At 35.2% G+C, this 17,574-nt stretch overlaps 2 protein-coding genes and 1 pseudogene across 2 annotated transcripts; all 3 read right to left on the reverse strand.

Moving 5' to 3' along the window:
- On the reverse strand, positions 1-3,323 carry LOC125817078 ((-)-camphene/tricyclene synthase, chloroplastic-like; annotated as a pseudogene).
- Positions 3,324-7,308: 3,985 nt separating this feature from the next.
- LOC125817141 (transcription factor bHLH140) lies at positions 7,309-12,339 on the reverse strand. Its single transcript, XM_049496704.1, has 6 exons — positions 12,230-12,339; positions 11,959-12,095; positions 10,513-11,423; positions 9,198-9,822; positions 8,939-9,109; positions 7,309-7,759 (listed from the first exon to the last, which is right to left on the reverse strand). The coding sequence occupies exons 1-6, from the start codon at positions 12,255-12,257 to the stop codon at positions 7,424-7,426; spliced, it is 2,208 nt and encodes a 735-aa protein (XP_049352661.1). The 5' UTR covers positions 12,258-12,339; the 3' UTR covers positions 7,309-7,423.
- A 1,570-nt stretch (positions 12,340-13,909) lies between these two features.
- On the reverse strand, positions 13,910-16,232 carry LOC125817079 (pyruvate decarboxylase 1-like). The gene is made up of 6 exons (XM_049496656.1): positions 15,777-16,232; positions 15,493-15,656; positions 14,690-15,340; positions 14,468-14,585; positions 14,173-14,365; positions 13,910-14,112 (listed from the first exon to the last, which is right to left on the reverse strand). The coding sequence occupies exons 1-6, from the start codon at positions 16,230-16,232 to the stop codon at positions 13,910-13,912; spliced, it is 1,785 nt and encodes a 594-aa protein (XP_049352613.1).
- Between the last annotated feature and the right edge of the window lie 1,342 nt (positions 16,233-17,574).

The raw sequence follows: 17,574 nt of genomic DNA on the forward strand, positions 1-17,574 counted from the left end.
TTATGGAATTGAAATTGTGATGGGATCGAAAAATAATTGGAAAATGCGATTTTTAATGTGCGAATTTTGAATTCCATGGCCATCTCCATGCTGGTAAATGGAGTGACTAGCTCTTGCAGAATTTACTGCACATCCAATGAATGTTTCAGAAAATAATGAATTATCCCGTTGAGTTGTACTATTGATCAGTTTCCATGTCTCTTTTATCATGAAATTGATGTGTTTTCTTGCATCTTCTTCAGAACCACCCTTCTCATTCATGTAACATTGAATCGACTTAGGAACGTCACCTTTTTTCATTTCATCCTGAAGTAATTAAGATCAGGAACATAATCATCTCAAATATACTCTAACTAATGTTAATTATAACTTTCAATAACAAATCGATATATATTTATAAGTAGTGTTAAAAGCATATATACGTACCGAGGATGTCCCCAAATCATTGTTTAAACGAATAATAGTAGCAGACCATCGAATAATATCAGAACAATTGGTTAAGCAATCCAAGACCTCTTTGGTAATTGGATTTGTGACAAGGAACAATGAGTGGACTAATATCATAGGTGCTGCAATAGTGATTAATCCATTATCCATGTATTCTTCCAGACTTGGCTAATATCCACTGTAGTACCATCTTGCTTCTCGTAAGTACGATTTACACAAATCTGCCCACTAATTTAATAGACAAATATCTCAAATATTTCGAAATTAAAACAGGGGAATCTAAATAAATATATATATATATATATATATATATATATAGACAGAGCTAAGTATTTTTACTGATTTTGTAAGGTAGGGCATGGCGTTGATCCCTTGTTCTTTGAGAACTTCGTATGCAATTTCAGTGGTTGTGTTGAAGAGTGCAAGGTAACATATTTTCATATAATCTGGAAGTTCGTTCATTGCTTTTATCTCCATTCTGAATGTAATCAGAAAACTTTTCAGCAATTCATGTATTGTTTACAAGAGAAAAATCTAATTTGTAAAGGTTAGAATTAAGTTACAGACCTTTCAACAGCATGAGTGAAGAGTTCCAACTCATCAAGAGTGCCGTAAACATCATACATGTCATCTATAACTGTAGCCATAGCAGTGACCTTTGCCAACATTATTCGACAGTATTCGTTCTTTTGAGGTACAAACATCTTGCCAGCTATCCATAAGAAAGCCTCCACAATTCTATCCCTTGAAAATGGCAATTTTTCTGCAAGTAATGACTTCTTCCACCACCTTAATTTCATGAAAAATAATGTTTCAGATGTAGGAAACTTATTGATTGATGCCCCAGATCTCTCGATTACTAAGCGTATGGACATGAATTATGGTGATAAATATTTCTAATAATCTGATACTCTGTGATTTTCCCTAAGAGTTGCTACCTTTTTTTACTCACCGCGATAGATTTCTTAGATCTTGTTGGTGTGTTGCTTGAACAATGTTGAAATCCAACTTAGCAAACTCGAGCAGAAGAGGATCAACATTTGGGATTTCCTCATAAATTTTAATGTACCACCTTGTCTCTACTCTCAACATCTTGCAATGCAAAGGAAGTTCCAGGGCATGACGCACTAGTTCCACTGTCCCATTCTCTTGATGTTCAGTATCATTTAAATTGTGCATATAGTCTTTTAGATGTGACACTGCGAATATATTGGCTGACTCCAATAAAGTAGAGGTTTCAGAATCCGTAGACAGAAATGAAGCTTCATATAATTGTAACAACCCTTTTGTATCTTCACAAAGACTTTGCTTGAAGTTACCCTGCTCATCTTTGAAATCATTCAATATATCTAGGGAAAAAAAAAGAGTAGAAATCTTATTCGTTGGAAGAACATATATATATAAAAATGACAAAACGAAGAAATTAGGAAAAAAAATAGAGAGCACCTTGAGAGATATGAAAACCATGTTGTCTGAAGAGCCTAAACTTCAAGGCTGTAGAGTATAATGAATTATCTCCTGTGGTTGTACTACTAATTTGGTTATGTACACTTCTCAATACTTCCATAATTTCATCCTTAAAGTGGTAACTTACTCCAAGCCTTTGTAAATTATCAATCAACTCCAACTTAGCATCTGATTGATCTTGTATTAATCCCTCCACCATAACCATCAATTTTTTTTTCATTTCCTTCTTTAGTTCGTTACAATGCTTCATATACTTATCTCCCTACACAACACACATTTACAAATTATATTTTGAATGATAGAATAACGTACACGAATAATATGATATAAAGAAAATGTAGGTATGTACCGCGTAAGGATTGTATAGGGAGTGAATAAATTGAAAATCCCAGATGGGAGGCTGGTAATTCCCTGAACGCCTAATGGGATTAGATGAATGATTAAGAAGTGGTGGTTCAGCTTCATGCCAGTGCCACCGTCACCGTCACCGGTGGTTGAAAGGGAGGTTAGGGATGATGATGGGCTGAATAAAGAGGAAAATTTAGGTGGAGATTTTCTTGAGATGGCCATAGGTATTAGCCTCCCCAAGTTTGCCATCAATATTGCCACCATTTTGTTGGTTTATTCACTTTAATGTGTGGGCAGATTAAGGTTTCTGAGCTCTAACATGTAACTATAAATCTAAGTTGCTCGGACTCGGGTGCGGGTATCCGAGACGGATGCGAATCCGAGAGTTAGATTCGGCAAAATTTAAATTTTAAGATTCGGGGGTGCGAATCCGAGTATGGATACGGGTGCGGAGATTCGGCTAAAATTACTCAATATTATAAAATATAGTTATAATGATAATAATAATAATAATAATAATAATAATAATAATATTATATATTATTATTATTATTATTATTATTATTATTATTAAATATCTTGTAAAATGCTATACTTAAAAGCATATCAATTATAGATATACAAATTTAAAAGTATAAATTAATTACTTGTTACTAATTAATTTTAAAAAAATTATAATTCCTTTTATTTATTATAAAAAAAATCATTTATTTATATATATATATAGAGAGAGAGAGAGAGTCTAACTTAAATTAGATAGTAGTACAATTCATTAAAGTTCTGTACTGCCCTTTCTTCTCCCAAGAAACCTTAGCCTGCTTTTTTCCTTTCCAAGAAAAAAAGCTTTCTCTCTGTTTTTTCAAGAAAAAAAAACTTTGAATTATTTATTCTTTCCCATGGAGCCCCTTCGCCTCCTCTGTACAAGAAAAAAGATTTGCCTGCTCTCTCTCTATTCTTGTAAGCTTTGCCTCTTCATTATTCTTTTCCATGGAGCAGCTAGACGTGTCAACTTCTTTGTCGTCGTCAATTTTCGCCGGCCATGAAATTGATCTCTTCCCCATTTTTTTTCTCGGCTTTGGTCAAAGTATCCGGATCGGATTGACCAATCCGACACGCACCCCGCACCCCGCACCCCGCACCAGTGTCACATCGAGACGGGTTCGGCCGCAAAAATGAAGAGTCCGCGCAACATAGCTATAAATAGATCATTCCTCCCCATAGTTGCATGCAAAACTGCATCAAAAATTATCTTTAGTGGCAATTAATTAACGGCAATAATTTAATTACCACTAAAGATGTATTTTTAGTGGCAATTAACACTTTATGTATATGTCCCTAAACCCTTTAGTGACATTAGGTCTAATGACACTTAACTAATGTCAGTAGGATTTTAACATTTTTTATTAATGTGTATATTTATTGCTGCTAAAAGTTTTTTTTGTTACAGTGCCAGCAGCTGCAGGTTGTAGCCTAGGTGAGGAAAAAACAATTAGTACATGTTGATGGTCTATTAGAGGTAGATATGTGTATTATGTTACTAAATGCAAGGCTTAATACATAACTAGCTCCTTAAATTTGTCAGAATATTTCATTTAGACAATCAAACTAAGCTCTTTAAAATTTTTTTTATCCACAGAGGCTTTCACCATCCATGGTGATAGACGGATTTGGCATAGATCCCTACCATGCTAATTATATAAACAAAAGTACAATGGAGGAGTACAAGATCCAATACTTCTGTGAGCATTTCAACAGCTAATTATAAAATATTCTAATTAGACATTTTCAGTTCAAATTTTAAATATTTTAGACGTTACTGAATATTGCCACCATTTTATTAATTATGTGTTTCCATGCGTTTGTAAGTACGAGGATGATTTTGGATATTTAATTTGGCTTATAATGTATCACTTTTTTTAATGTGTAATGGGAGTAGATGGTGGTCCATCTAATGCTTAGATAATTTATCCATTAGGGACCATGTCATCATAAAAAACAATGACTTAAGTTAGATCTTCAAGTTTGAAACTATCATGGAATTACAATCATATTATTAAAGTTTCTATTGACATAATTCATTTTCAAGATTTGGTCCACAAGAATATAGGTTTGGTTTTGTTAGAAAATGTTAGTGTTAGGCATTTGATTTTTGAGAATTAGAAAACGCAATTATTGTTTATGGTCTTTTGACCAAGTTTTAGGATTTATTTTAATGAGAGTTTCTGAGGCCTTGCAATTTTCTGACGTTAGGTAGTTGCTAAGCCCTCAAAATGCCAAATATTCAATGTTTCTAAGTCATTTGTGCAACGTTTTTTTTTATAATACATAAATATGCCCTTTAACTTGGCTTCAAATCACATTTATGCCCTTCAACTTTGGGTGTGCACAAGTAGACACTTAAACTTGTATAAAGTTGAACAAATAGACACACATGTCCTACATGGTATCCTACATGTCATTTTTTGTCTTGCATGGTGTCCTACGTGTATTGTGCCACGTAGGACTCATGTGTCTACTTGTTCAAGTTTATGCAAGTTTAAGTGTCTACTGTGAAGGACATAAATGTGATTTGAAGTCAAGTTAAAGAGCATATTTATGTATTATGCCCCTTTTTTTTTATATGGTATATCTTCTTTATAGCCTGTTTAGCAGGAAAAAAACAGCAAAAGTCGATCCAATTTATCGTAATTGATTGGTTAACAAGTTGATTATATGTAGTTTAAAATACGGAAAAAATTATTAGTTTATCAAATTAACTGTAGAGCCAACATAAATTAGAAGTGTTTTATACTTTTATAGGGTATCTACACTTATTGTTGACTTTAATTGAATCATAGAAACTTATTTTATTCTCTTCATGAGTTATTTGAGCTGATCTCAAGTATACACGCTATTTGTGAGGGCCGGACTGACAGCATACACCAATAGATAGAGAAAATAAATAATTGTGACAACTGCAACCGATAATAATAAGGAAATAACATGTCAAGAAAAACCTATGTTAAGGCATAAAATGGTATTCCCTCCGTCCATCTTACTTGTTCACTATATTAAAAAGAAAAATTATGCATTATAGCAAACTATTAATTCAAAGTAAATATTATAGCTATAATTTCATTTAATTTCAATTAGCGGCAAACTTCTTGCCATTCGCCTCTCTCTGGAATCTTGTTCGCCACTCTCCTCTTTTTCAGTCATCTCTCCATCGCCTCTCTCTTTTATACAAACACAAATTTGTTTGTATAAAGAGAGACTGTATATACAAATATAAATACATAGTTCTCCGTCCTATACACTTATAATTATACAAATACAAATAAAATCTTTCCCTGCCCAGTTCTCTTTTGCCTTACTCTTCCTCTCTCTCTCGCTTTATACAAACACAAATTATACAAAGTGCTTTTGTATAATTTGTATTTGTATAAAGCGAGAGAGAGAGATTTGCTATACAAATACAAATGTTTTAACTTGATTCAATTGTATACGAACTCAAATTTTATGTAGATATACAAACACAATCATTAATACATATACATAGTAGTTACATATATACAATTATCTAACCGATATACATATAAAATTCACATCTCTCCACTCTTTGCTCTCTCTCGCTTGCCTCTCTCATCTCTCTCCCAATCTCGCTCGCCACTCTAACATAACACAGAGAACATAACATATACAAACACAATTTTCATAGACACAGACGAATTAGCGCCCGATTTATACAAATCAGATGCTCCATAGCAAACATAATTTGGCTATGGAGCGCAAATAGCAAAACTATAACTATAGAGCACTAATATGATTTTTATCTTTATTATTCCTAAAATTTACTCCTTTCCTAAAAATAGTTGTCCAACAATACTTGTCTAATTTGAAAAATCAAGAGATAATTTATTTTTTTGTATCTATTTTACCCTTGTAATCTAGTAATATTACTCCTGCTATTTGTTGTTTCTTAAGGTGTGTGCCAAATCAATAGTGCACAACTATTATTGGACAAAGAAAATAATTAACAAATCGTCCATTCACCCACCCTTTTAACCAATGAAGGCTAATTGACACATAACTATTGTTTATGCCTGAGAATCAACGACCTTATTGGTCACGTCTAGCACCCCTCTAGGCTCCAGACCAGCAGTCCCAAGCCACAGACTCAATCATCGATCGATCTAACTCTGATACTGATGTCATAGATCAAACAAGAGAGTCCAACCCAAAAACTAGTCTACTAGGTAAGAGATCCCATTAGCTATAATTTGGCTGAAAAAAGGACACTAGTAAGAAAGCCAGAGTTTTTGGCTAAAATCATCCCTCAACTATAACTCAAATATAATGCACATCCTTATATTATCTAAGTGAGCAAAAAACATTCTTATACTATTCAAAAATTAACAAGAATCATCCTTCAGTCTAATTTTGTTACGAAACTGATTGAACCAATAAAAAAAATATTTTTTTTAATTTGGTCATGACTTAGCCACAACGAGAAGATCAAAGTTACCTAAAATGAATAAGGACATGGATAGAAAATGAATCTTTCATTCTCAAAAATGCAATTATTTAGAGATTTTCTTTAATAAAATATTTAGTACATCTGTACGTTATATACAATGCAATTCACATTTTATACAATGTATGAAATGCTGGAAATTATTTAGTGAAATTACGTAGGCGTTTAGTTATGAAAAAGAAAATACTTTACTTGAATTTTTTGAAGTTGGAGTTGTATTTGGCCATACATTTTACAAAGAATATTTAGAATTTAGAATATATTTTGTCTGAATATGATATAAACCCTCAATTTCTAAAAATTAGAAAAATCACCGAACCTGACTAGCCTAACTATGTGTGCATATATTCATTCGACTAGACACATTTTTTTTTTTTTGGTGGTGTGAATTTATTAAAAAATAAACAAAAAAATGAATCTTGCAACTTTCTGGCTAATGCAATGATCTTTTTTGTTCACTTATATAACACAAGGATGTACTTTAGGTTTAAGTCATACTATAGGGATGATTTTAGCCAAAAACTCAAGAAAGTCACCAAGTTCAGTAAATTAATGGAAATTGTTCACATAAACTACCCAACAGCCAAAACTATTTTCCAAAAAATTGTGTATATATGCTGCCAGCAACTTCAAACAGCTCAACAGTGTCTAAATTCCGTGATTTGCATCTTTACCTTCTGAGAAAACTAAACGACCATTTTGCAGCAAAAATGCAGGAAAGGGTGCTTGACAAGAACTGATATGTGCTTTAAGACGAGGAATGTTTGGATGTGCACTTCGACATCGATGACACCTTAGCTCCATAGAAAGGACATTCTCGTCCTTCAATATGGCCTTCCCATTTTGACTAACTTCATCTATTACATCAACTGAATCCCGGAAGAAGGGGGAATTGAATGAGTTCCAATGCTTCTTATTCTTAAGATGATTGGAATCAAAGTCTTGGCTTATCACGTGAAGATGCAGTTGACGCATTGAAGGAACCTACATGGGAAAAACTTCATTAAATTAAACAGTAGGAGATGTAGAAGAAAAATGACTTCAGCATTTTGACTTGATATGAGGGAAGGGACGGAAGGGATCAAGAAGAGAAACAAATGATTAGGGTTGAACAAAGGATGGATCAAGGTCAGTGGCAGACCCAGTATTTTTGACACCTAGCATAAATATATCCGTGAAAAGATACTAAAATTTCAATTAAAATGTAGTTTCAAATCGATATATTCAAAGGCGGAATGGATTAAGGTAAGAGTTTAAAGGTTGAACTTGGTGAATTTAAATCATGAATCCTCCTTTGGATCTGCGGGGAGCTTGATGGCATGGCTTGAGTAAAGAACTAAAAAGTCCAACACCCAAGACAGGCCCATGTATGTAACATACCAACCAATATAGCCAAAAACTAGTTCTATTTACTCAACTTTGTCATTTCTAATATGTTGACCTGGCCTATGTTATATGATGACCACCATTAGATGCATACGAAAACCACCTCATTCCATTTAAATTACCTGTTTCCCTAGCGGACTGGTGTAAACTTCTCATCCACACAAAGCTTAACAAATTTTGCAAATATCTTTATAATAGAGATAATGTAATGTTAAGTTACAGAAAACCCGAGAGAACAACCCACCTCCCAAAAAAAATAGAAAAGAAGGGGTTGAGGGTAAAACCAAAAAGAAAAAAAATAAGAGAGAAGTATCAAAAACACCCCTAAACTTGGCGCAAATTATTAGTTTCATCCCCGAACTATTGACAACCTTAAAAACACCCCTCTACTTGACTAACTAAACTTAAATACACCTTCGATACACTCCCGATATGCAACACGACATAGCAAGTGGTCTCAAACTCTTGTAGGAGCATTGAGTTCTTAATAAAAATCGAGAGAAGTGTTGAAAACACCCCTAAAGTTGACAAGAATTTAGGGTGTATTTCACTAATGTTGCAAGATCGGGAGTGTATTTAACTTCAATTAGTCAAGTAAAGGGGTGTTTTTAAGGCTGTCAATAGTTTGGGGATGAAACTAATAATTTGCGCCAAGTTTAGGGATGTTTTTGATACTTCTCTCAAAAAGAAATAAATAAGGGGGCACTCTTATGTACTTCCTTTCATATCTCTTAATGACTCTTAAAACACATAATATTTGGAGATGGTTCAACGTACCGAATGATATCCAAGGCGGAATGTCAATGAATTGTTTTCAGATAGAAGCTTTTCTGCCCACTTCAGGCCAACACTGTGCATTGTCTTTAATAAAGTGAGGTGCTCCTTCTTAACATCTTCAAGACGGTCAAGACCTTCAACACGTGCCAACACTAAGACGTGTTTCTGAGCCTGCACGAGAAAATAAACCATACATGTATTTTTCAAATTCACAAGGGAGAAGGGCCAAAAAGCAGGGTGAGGGAGAGAGGAGGATAACCTTTGGATAAAGATCATTCAGTACTACAACATCATCTGACATCTCTATTATATTCTTATGCCTCTCAGGATGCATTGCAGTGTCATAAAGAGCCTGAGCCCATGAGCCCCATGCCTTTCTTGACTGTCCACCAGTGTTTCCATCACCAGAACTTCCAACATTGGGTCCGAGTTCTTTCACAAAGCTTTTAAACTTCTTGTTCATGTCTGTTTCACAGACAGCTTCACGCTTGGCTTTCTGATCACCACTTCTAGAACCTTGCTCTAGTTGAACTTCTCCTTTAAATTCTTTTTCAAACTTATCCTTACATGGCTCTTCTTGAGTCCTAACTATAGATGCAAAACCATCAAAGAGTGATGAGTAAGCTTCTCGGAGTATTTTACAGCCCTTGACGTAGTCATTGTCGAGACAGTTTGGTCTTTGGGGATTCATATTTGGTCCAAGTACATGTATGACATGAGTAACTCCTTCCCCACTAAACAAGGGAGAAGAGGAAGGAAGAGGGACAACAATAGCTTTTCCAGAACTAAGGGATTCAGCTTTAGCTTTGGTTGCAGTTTCAAGGGTGGGACCCGCGGCACTAAATATAGCAGCATTTACGCCTCCACCTCCTGGTTTTAGTCGCCTGAACAAAGTTGGCTTTTAGATGGCACACAAAAAGTTAACAACACATAATATCTTTGCAATATAACACTTAAGGTGAAAACACAGAAAGAATGTGTAGACAGAATATTGTATTACAACGAGTTGGTGAGATTACAATTGATTTGTATCAAGGACCTGCTGGACATTGTACAAAAAATGAGATATCTGCAAGATATTCTAGCACCCTGCTATTTTAATGGATTGCATGCACACAACTGATCATCAAAACCACGTGTGTGTACCAAATTGACTCATGAATCATGAAAGTAGATTTCTGCTGGATATATAAATCCCCATATTGCACCTCTGACAAAAGAAGGTTATTTCAGGCACAAGGCTACACATTGTTCCATTTGTTTAACATGCCATCAACCAACCTTAAAACTGTTTATTGTTTGAAAAATAGCACTTTATCTCATTGAAATTTTTGGAATACTTCCTTTTGCATCCAAACTTATAGGTAAAATTTGGAGCCTCCCGAAAAGATGGTGTACAAATGAATTTAATGTATTACCACTTGATCTCCCTCACAACTTTCTGGTCACTAAACAAAATCTCAACAGCAGAACATTCAAACAGAAAGAAAAAGGGAAGTTTCTGGTAAGCCTTTTGCATTATTATATCAAGTTTCTCATTTTCACTAGCACAGTATCATGGCGCAGAGAATTACCAGTTAGTGGCATTAGCAATCACGTTGCAGTGCAAACCTCCTTCTGAGTAAAGTTTAGTTATATTCCCTACAAACGTAAAGAACTTTTTGGAGTCGATGTTCTTCTCTGCAGCTTTAGCCCTGACAAGGGACAGTATTTTTGAATTCTGAGATAAATCCACCAAGACAAGCCTAGCATTCCCAAGCTTATTTACATATTCCTCAACCTTTTCAACTATTATATCCGATGCTTTTTCAAGATTGAAATGGAAATCTGCTGTAGAAATAGATGGAAATGCAAGTGTGGGGGCATTTTCTAAAGAAATGCTACAGCCAACAGATGCCATTTTCGGTTCTTCACAGCTTTCAAGTACTTGGTTGGAGTCCTTTTCCTTGGTGGCATGAGATTGAGTATCCTCCAGAGAGACATTCATCATAGTATCAGAACATCCAGGAGGATCCTTTTTTTTGAGGAACTTCATTATACCAAGTTGGACTTTGGCATCTGACTTCTTCTGGCCAAAAAAACCTGGTGGAAGTTTATCTGATGGACCAAGTGCAGTGTACGTATTGATAGCAGCTTGAACATCTTTTTCATCTTGGCAAACTGTAATTCGATCATATCCTTCATTCAGCTTAGGCAGCTCTTTCTTTTGCAGCATCCTATTCACAACTGCAGCAGCTTTCCCACCTTGCAAGTTTCCTTCATGCCCTGTCCTCTTAACCGACCGAGAAATACAAAGCTTAGCTGGAAGATCAAGTGCCACAGAGTGTTTCTCAACTTCTGGACCAACAAGCTTCACAAAGTCAGCCCGCTGTTCTCTATCTAAGTTGCATCTATCTATAAATACACTTTTTCCTTCCTTCAGCGCACTAGCTGCACCTGTCAAACATTGCTTCTTTGTCCCAGCCTTACCATTCCCAATGGTATCCTACAATAGCAAATAGAACTGGTCAATTTACCAAAGTGAGACCGTAACATCACAATAGCTGGCTGTTGGCATAGTATTCCATTTAATAATCTGCGAGGTGTAGTCGCAGTACTATAAACTCCACAGAAGACAAACATCAACATGCTTCAAATTCAAATAATCAACAAAGGAAAACATTCTCAGTAAGAAAAACAAAACACATGTGAAATTGCAAAGCTAAGCTACTCTAGCCAGACTGAACAACTACAAAACAACACTTCATACAACACTTCATTTCTAGTACAAGTGATGAAGGACATTGTACAACAACCGGCAAAATTACCCTCTTTCAGCCCAAAAAAATGACAGATATAAGGATCAACTCATTTGATTTCCCCGTGAATTCGGGCATAATTTTTTTTTTCTTTAAGAAAATGATATTTCTACATACATAGTAACTCATTCAGGCATTCCATCAAACAGATATTCTACAAACATACAAAGAAACAAAAAAAAACAAAAAAACAAGGTGAGATAAATGAAAATTGGAACTAACCTGGCAAATACGAACCCAAGGCCTGGTTGAGACTCGCATAACAAGGTCACAAAAAGTGGACTTACCACTTCCTGGAGCTCCTATTAGTATTACCATTACAGGTTTCCCTTTGCCTTCTTCTTTCGCTTCATCCTTCCCTATTTTCAACAAATTAATTAAGTCTCAATCCTAAATTAGTCGGGGTCAGTCCTCTATATACCCATTTCTCAAATATAGAGGATTCGTATACAGAAAAAAGAAGAATGAATGAACAAGTTGAGCAATAATTTACCTGCAGAATCAATCTCCATTGCTTCCATGGTGTTATCAAAAGATGCAAAGGTCAGTGAGTTAGTCGCACTAAATGAGGAATTGGATCGGTTGACATGCCCATGGGAGGACTTCGGAGCATCTCAGGTTCGAATCTTACACGAAACACTTCCTTTGAAAAAAGAAAAACAAAAATGACAACGGGGTGTGTTTGGTATAATGGAAAATATTTTCCCTTAAAATTGATACTCCCTTGTTCCATTTTATGTGACATCGATTTGATATGGTGTTAAAAATAAAAAAGAAAGACTTTTAAAATTTGTGGTATGAAATAATTTTTAGATATTTGTATGGCTTAAATCCATTTCAGTAAGGGTAAAATGAATATTTTAAAGTTAAATTATTTCTAATTATGGTAAAATGACATTCTTTTGTAACCGGCTAAAAAGAAAAGGATGTCACATAAAGGCATAATACATAAGCATGATCCTTAACTTGGTGTCAGCTGACAACTAGGACCTTTAACTTTGAGTGTGCACAAATAGACACTTAAACTTGTATAAAATTGAACAAATAGACACATTCGTCCTACATGAAAATTTTATGTCCTACGTGGCTTATGCCATGTAGGACATGTGTGTCTACTTGTTTAATTTTATACAAGTTTAAGTGTCTACTTGTGCACACTCAAAATTGGAGGACATAATTAACCGTTGAATCCAAGTTAAAAATCATGTTTATGTATTATGTATAAAATGGGAATGGGACATATATAATATATAGTATGAAATACAAATTGATTTACTTCGTTACTATTTTGTCCATTACTTTTTAATGGGTGTAGTGAATGAAAGTCAGGTGTACAAATGAATATGAATGGTCAAGATTATTTTTCTTGTTATACTCACACGAAATGCAGTTTAATTAATTAATAACTTTTTTAAGACAATATTTTTCTCCGATCCCGATTTGATGGTGGGTCATGGGATACATATTTCAATTTAATTTTGAGGTTCGAAATAAGAGTCACCTAGTTGATAGTGGTAAAAACTAAAAATATTTTTGCCAGTTTCTAATATTCCAAAATCAAACAGAAGACATTTTAATTCTATTTCTATTAAAGAAAAAAAAAACTCAAGAACATTTTTTTAATTATTATTTTCTGTTTTATTTATTGTATAATTAATAATAAATCAGATCTAAGTAGAAAGGGTGAAGTACTCCTTGTAAATTTCCGCTGCGAAAAAAGTTTCAAAGAGCACCAACAGATGTGGTGCAGCAGATGAGATTGCTGCTATTTTAATTAGAGGTCTTGAATTCGAGCTTTGAATATAAAAAATAATTGATAGGAAGGCTTTTCCCCGAATGGGATCCTACAAAGGCGCAATTTCAAATTAATTGAAATCCAATATGAATACCGATCACCGAATGGTTTAAAAAAAGAAAGAATTTCAAAGGAAAAGCCATTAATAGATGATAAGCTAACAAAAGCAAGCGACAAAATACAATACTTAGTAGTCGTTCGGTACAAACATTGATAACGCGGAATTAGTAACACGTGAATTAGCCCGTGGAATACAATCCCTCCAGGAAAACTAGGAACTCAGAAAATACATTATAACATATAGTGGCAACTCCCAATATTCTTTGACATTACAACATATAGTGGCAACTCCCAATATACTTTGAACAGCTAGAGATTTTACTGTGGATTTGGTGGACGACTAATAGCTGCTGAGACCCTAGAACCCCATTCAAGTAGCTCTTTGCTAGTGTCATCTTTATGGACAATCACTTCAATGAAACACAAACAATCTTTCTTTGTTGCATTTGCTGTTTCAATTGCTTCCACCAACTCCTCTTCACAATAAACCTTCATACAATAGAGACGTTCCGTTACGAATCCTTTCATTCAACATTCGGAGTTAAGAAACAAAGGTGATGATTGAAAATTTGAACATCCACTCATCTTAGTTGTCCAACATTTTCCTTCTCCGTTATGGATTGCACCGACTAATCCTGTGTAGTTCCAATTCTTGATCACATTGTAAGGTCCATCATGGATCTCAACTCCAATTCTATAACCAACATTGTTCATCAAGAAGATAATGGTCCTTTGCCCACACCTTAGCATTGTTGAAATATCCTGAGCGGTCACCTGCAAGTATTTCATTTGCCATAAAAGTTGGATTAGACACACCGGGGGAACGCCAACAATTCATTCTCCTCTATTCAATTCAAATGGAGTCCTTTTAATTACCTGAAAGCTACCATCACCGATGCACGCAATCACACGTTTGTCTGGTGCAGCTTGTGCGTAACCAAGAGATGCACCAACAGACCAACCGATAGATCCGTACTGCATTTGGAACTCATACCTAAAGGACAATCAAGAACGACAGAACTCATTAATATGATTTGTCATGCATCCTTAATGCATACCAAAATGAGAGCAATTTGCATTGATTTGTTTTGTGCTCACCCGCATCCTTGTGGCAATTTCAGTTTCTGACAGTTGAACCACGAGTCCCCCGTTTCAGCAATCACAGCACTCTCACCAGACAACATATTCTGAATGTGCTGAAATAGAACATTAACTCTTAATGCCTCCTTAGGCTCGCATTTGAGAGGTTGTCCATCAGGAACATAAATCCTATGATAATTCTCATAAGAAGTTGGATTATGCGTCAATCTCTTTGCTAATGCAGCAAGGAAATCCCTCATCAGAACACAACCAAATGCAGGTCCGTTCCCAATTGTCACACGATCAGGCTGGACAATGATCGCTTTCTCTTTCTTGAGAAGAAAAGAATAACCAACAGTGCTATAGTCGTTAAAAATTGGTCCAGCAAACAAGTATGCATCAGCAGATTCAACGATTTCAGCACAGAAGGCCGTGCTCACTGCACCCCAGTAAGTTCCTAAAAAATGTGGATGGTGTTCCGGAACCAAACCTTTAGCGGCTGGCATCACTGCCACCGCATAACCACAGCTGTCGGCCAACTCAACAAAAGCATCACATGCCTTTGCAACCTGCATATTCTGCCCTGCAACAAGCACCGGCTTTACTGCTCTGTTCAAAAACTCAGCCTCTGCTTCCACTGCAGCTTCCAAACCCATCATATTACTTAATCTGGAAGCATTATACATAATATATCAACCTAGTATAAAAGTGTACAATAGTAGAGAAAAGGTTTATACACAAATATGGGCTAAACCGGGTAACAAACTCAATATATGAGCTACCTGGCGTAAACATAGAGCGTAATTTTCCTAATATTTTACCTTGGAGAGAGGGAAAATGGAACTGGTTCACAACTGAACGTAGGATGTGGAATCCCAGGTAAATTACATCCTACGCTAATATAAACCGGCTTACTCTCCTTCAAACATGTGGAAATTGCAGTATCAATCAGTTCATGAGCATCGTCTAAATTATTCAACACAACCTGCAAAACCCACAAAAAAATATCCAAAAATCAAACAACAGGTTTGTACAATTTAAATCTCGAAATTTTAACTGTGTCACATAAATTAGGCCATCGGAGTAGTAAAATTGATGAACCTACCTGGTAGCAAGTGACAGTTTGAAAACAACGAAGCTCCTGACTAAAATCATGTAACCCAATAGTATGATGAAGGATTCTATTAGTCCCATAATCATTCGAATTAGGTCCACCAACAATACAAATCAACGGTAAATTTTCACTATAAGCACCAGCAATTGCATTAATAACACTTAATCCACCGACGGTGAACGTAACTACACAAGCCCCAACACCCCGTGCCCTAGCATATCCATCAGCAGCATAACCGGCATTTAGCTCATTACAACAACCTATAAGGTTAAGTTCAGGTTCAGCTACGAGATGATCGAGAAGCGTCAAGTTAAAGTCACCGGGAACGGAGAAAACATCGGTTACTCTGATTTGGACTAAACGGCGGGCGAGGTGACGGCCGAGTGTTGATTCAGGGGAATTGAAAGGAACAGTGGAGTTTTGGATTGCACCAATCTTGAAGTCCATTATTTCTTCGCTTTTTTGACAATAAATCAAAATTCTCGTTGAGAATAGGCGATATACGATGATGAATAATAGTATGAAAGTTTGTTTTGTGAGTAAGAGAAATGGAGGGAGTTGAGAAGATTTATATAGTGTTTGGATTAAGAAGAAACAGGGGGCAGATTCAAATTTATTCAAGGTACGTAACACAACTATGATATATGGCTAAGTTGGTTGACAAAATGCTGACTACAATTGTGTAGAATTTGAATATTCAAATCATATTTGCCTTTGATCGCTAAGACGCCAAGTCAAATGATGCCACATAAAATAAGATATAGGGAGTAAGAAATAAGAAAGATAGGCGAACGACTTGACTATAGTATAGGTCAGATGTTTCCGTGAGCAGTAAACAATAGATCCCCCCGAATTCTTTCAAGGCAAAGGGCGGCCTGATTCGACATTGTTGTTTACTCTGATCCGATCGAGGTGATTTTTGTTCACCAACATGTAGGTGTTTTAAATTCCTGTGATCGAATCTTGTTGGCCCCTCTGAACCTGTGAAAAGTGGTAGATGTCGACGGCCATTTCATGCTAAAACGCATTTTTAGCAAAGTACAGCTGAGTTTAGCATTCCTTTGTCCTGGTAGGTTACAACTTACATGTTATAGGTTGAGTTGGTGATTAACCAAAATTACTTAATTACCAATATAAAAAGAAGTTAAAAGCAACAACTATAGTGGGAAGTAAGGAGTATATCAAATAAAATTTTTATTTAGTTATTAATATTGTTATCTAATTTGTATTACTAAAACATTTAGAACAATGACTTTGCAGAAATTCGTAAGAAACAACAAAGTTTTAGTATGTTTTAAAAAAAGTCTAAAATCACTATTGAAAATAGAATTTGTAACAAAACAAAATAATATCGAAAAAAAATCAAGTCCACTGAATGCACAATGTGTTCTTAAGGAAATTATTGTCATTAAGTATTCGAGGTTAAAGGAATATATCCTGTCAGGTAGAATGATTCTACTAACCAGTATATTGGTATATACCAAAAATAATATTGTCAACAAACCACTTAATGGAAGCAAAGTACACTAAATTTATTTGTGCAGAAGAAGAAGATTAAAAAAATTCTTGGTTGAAAGTATGAGGAATCAAAAGTATAACTTTATAGTTCAAAGTATTGTTTTCGAAAGTCTGCAACCTTCCAGAATAGTCACTTAAGTACGATTGTTTCTGAAAGTTTGTAACTTTTCAAAAGAATCACTTAATGAATGATGGAAATCTTAAATAAATCTGCGAAAGAGACTAAATCAAGTCGCGTAAATTCTATTCGGAACTGAGTTGTTCGGATTGG

This window comes from Solanum verrucosum, unplaced genomic scaffold, assembly GCF_900185275.1.
Source record: "Solanum verrucosum unplaced genomic scaffold, falcon-dt-bn FXZP01000094.1, whole genome shotgun sequence".
In the NCBI taxonomy this organism is placed as follows: domain Eukaryota; kingdom Viridiplantae; phylum Streptophyta; class Magnoliopsida; order Solanales; family Solanaceae; genus Solanum; species Solanum verrucosum.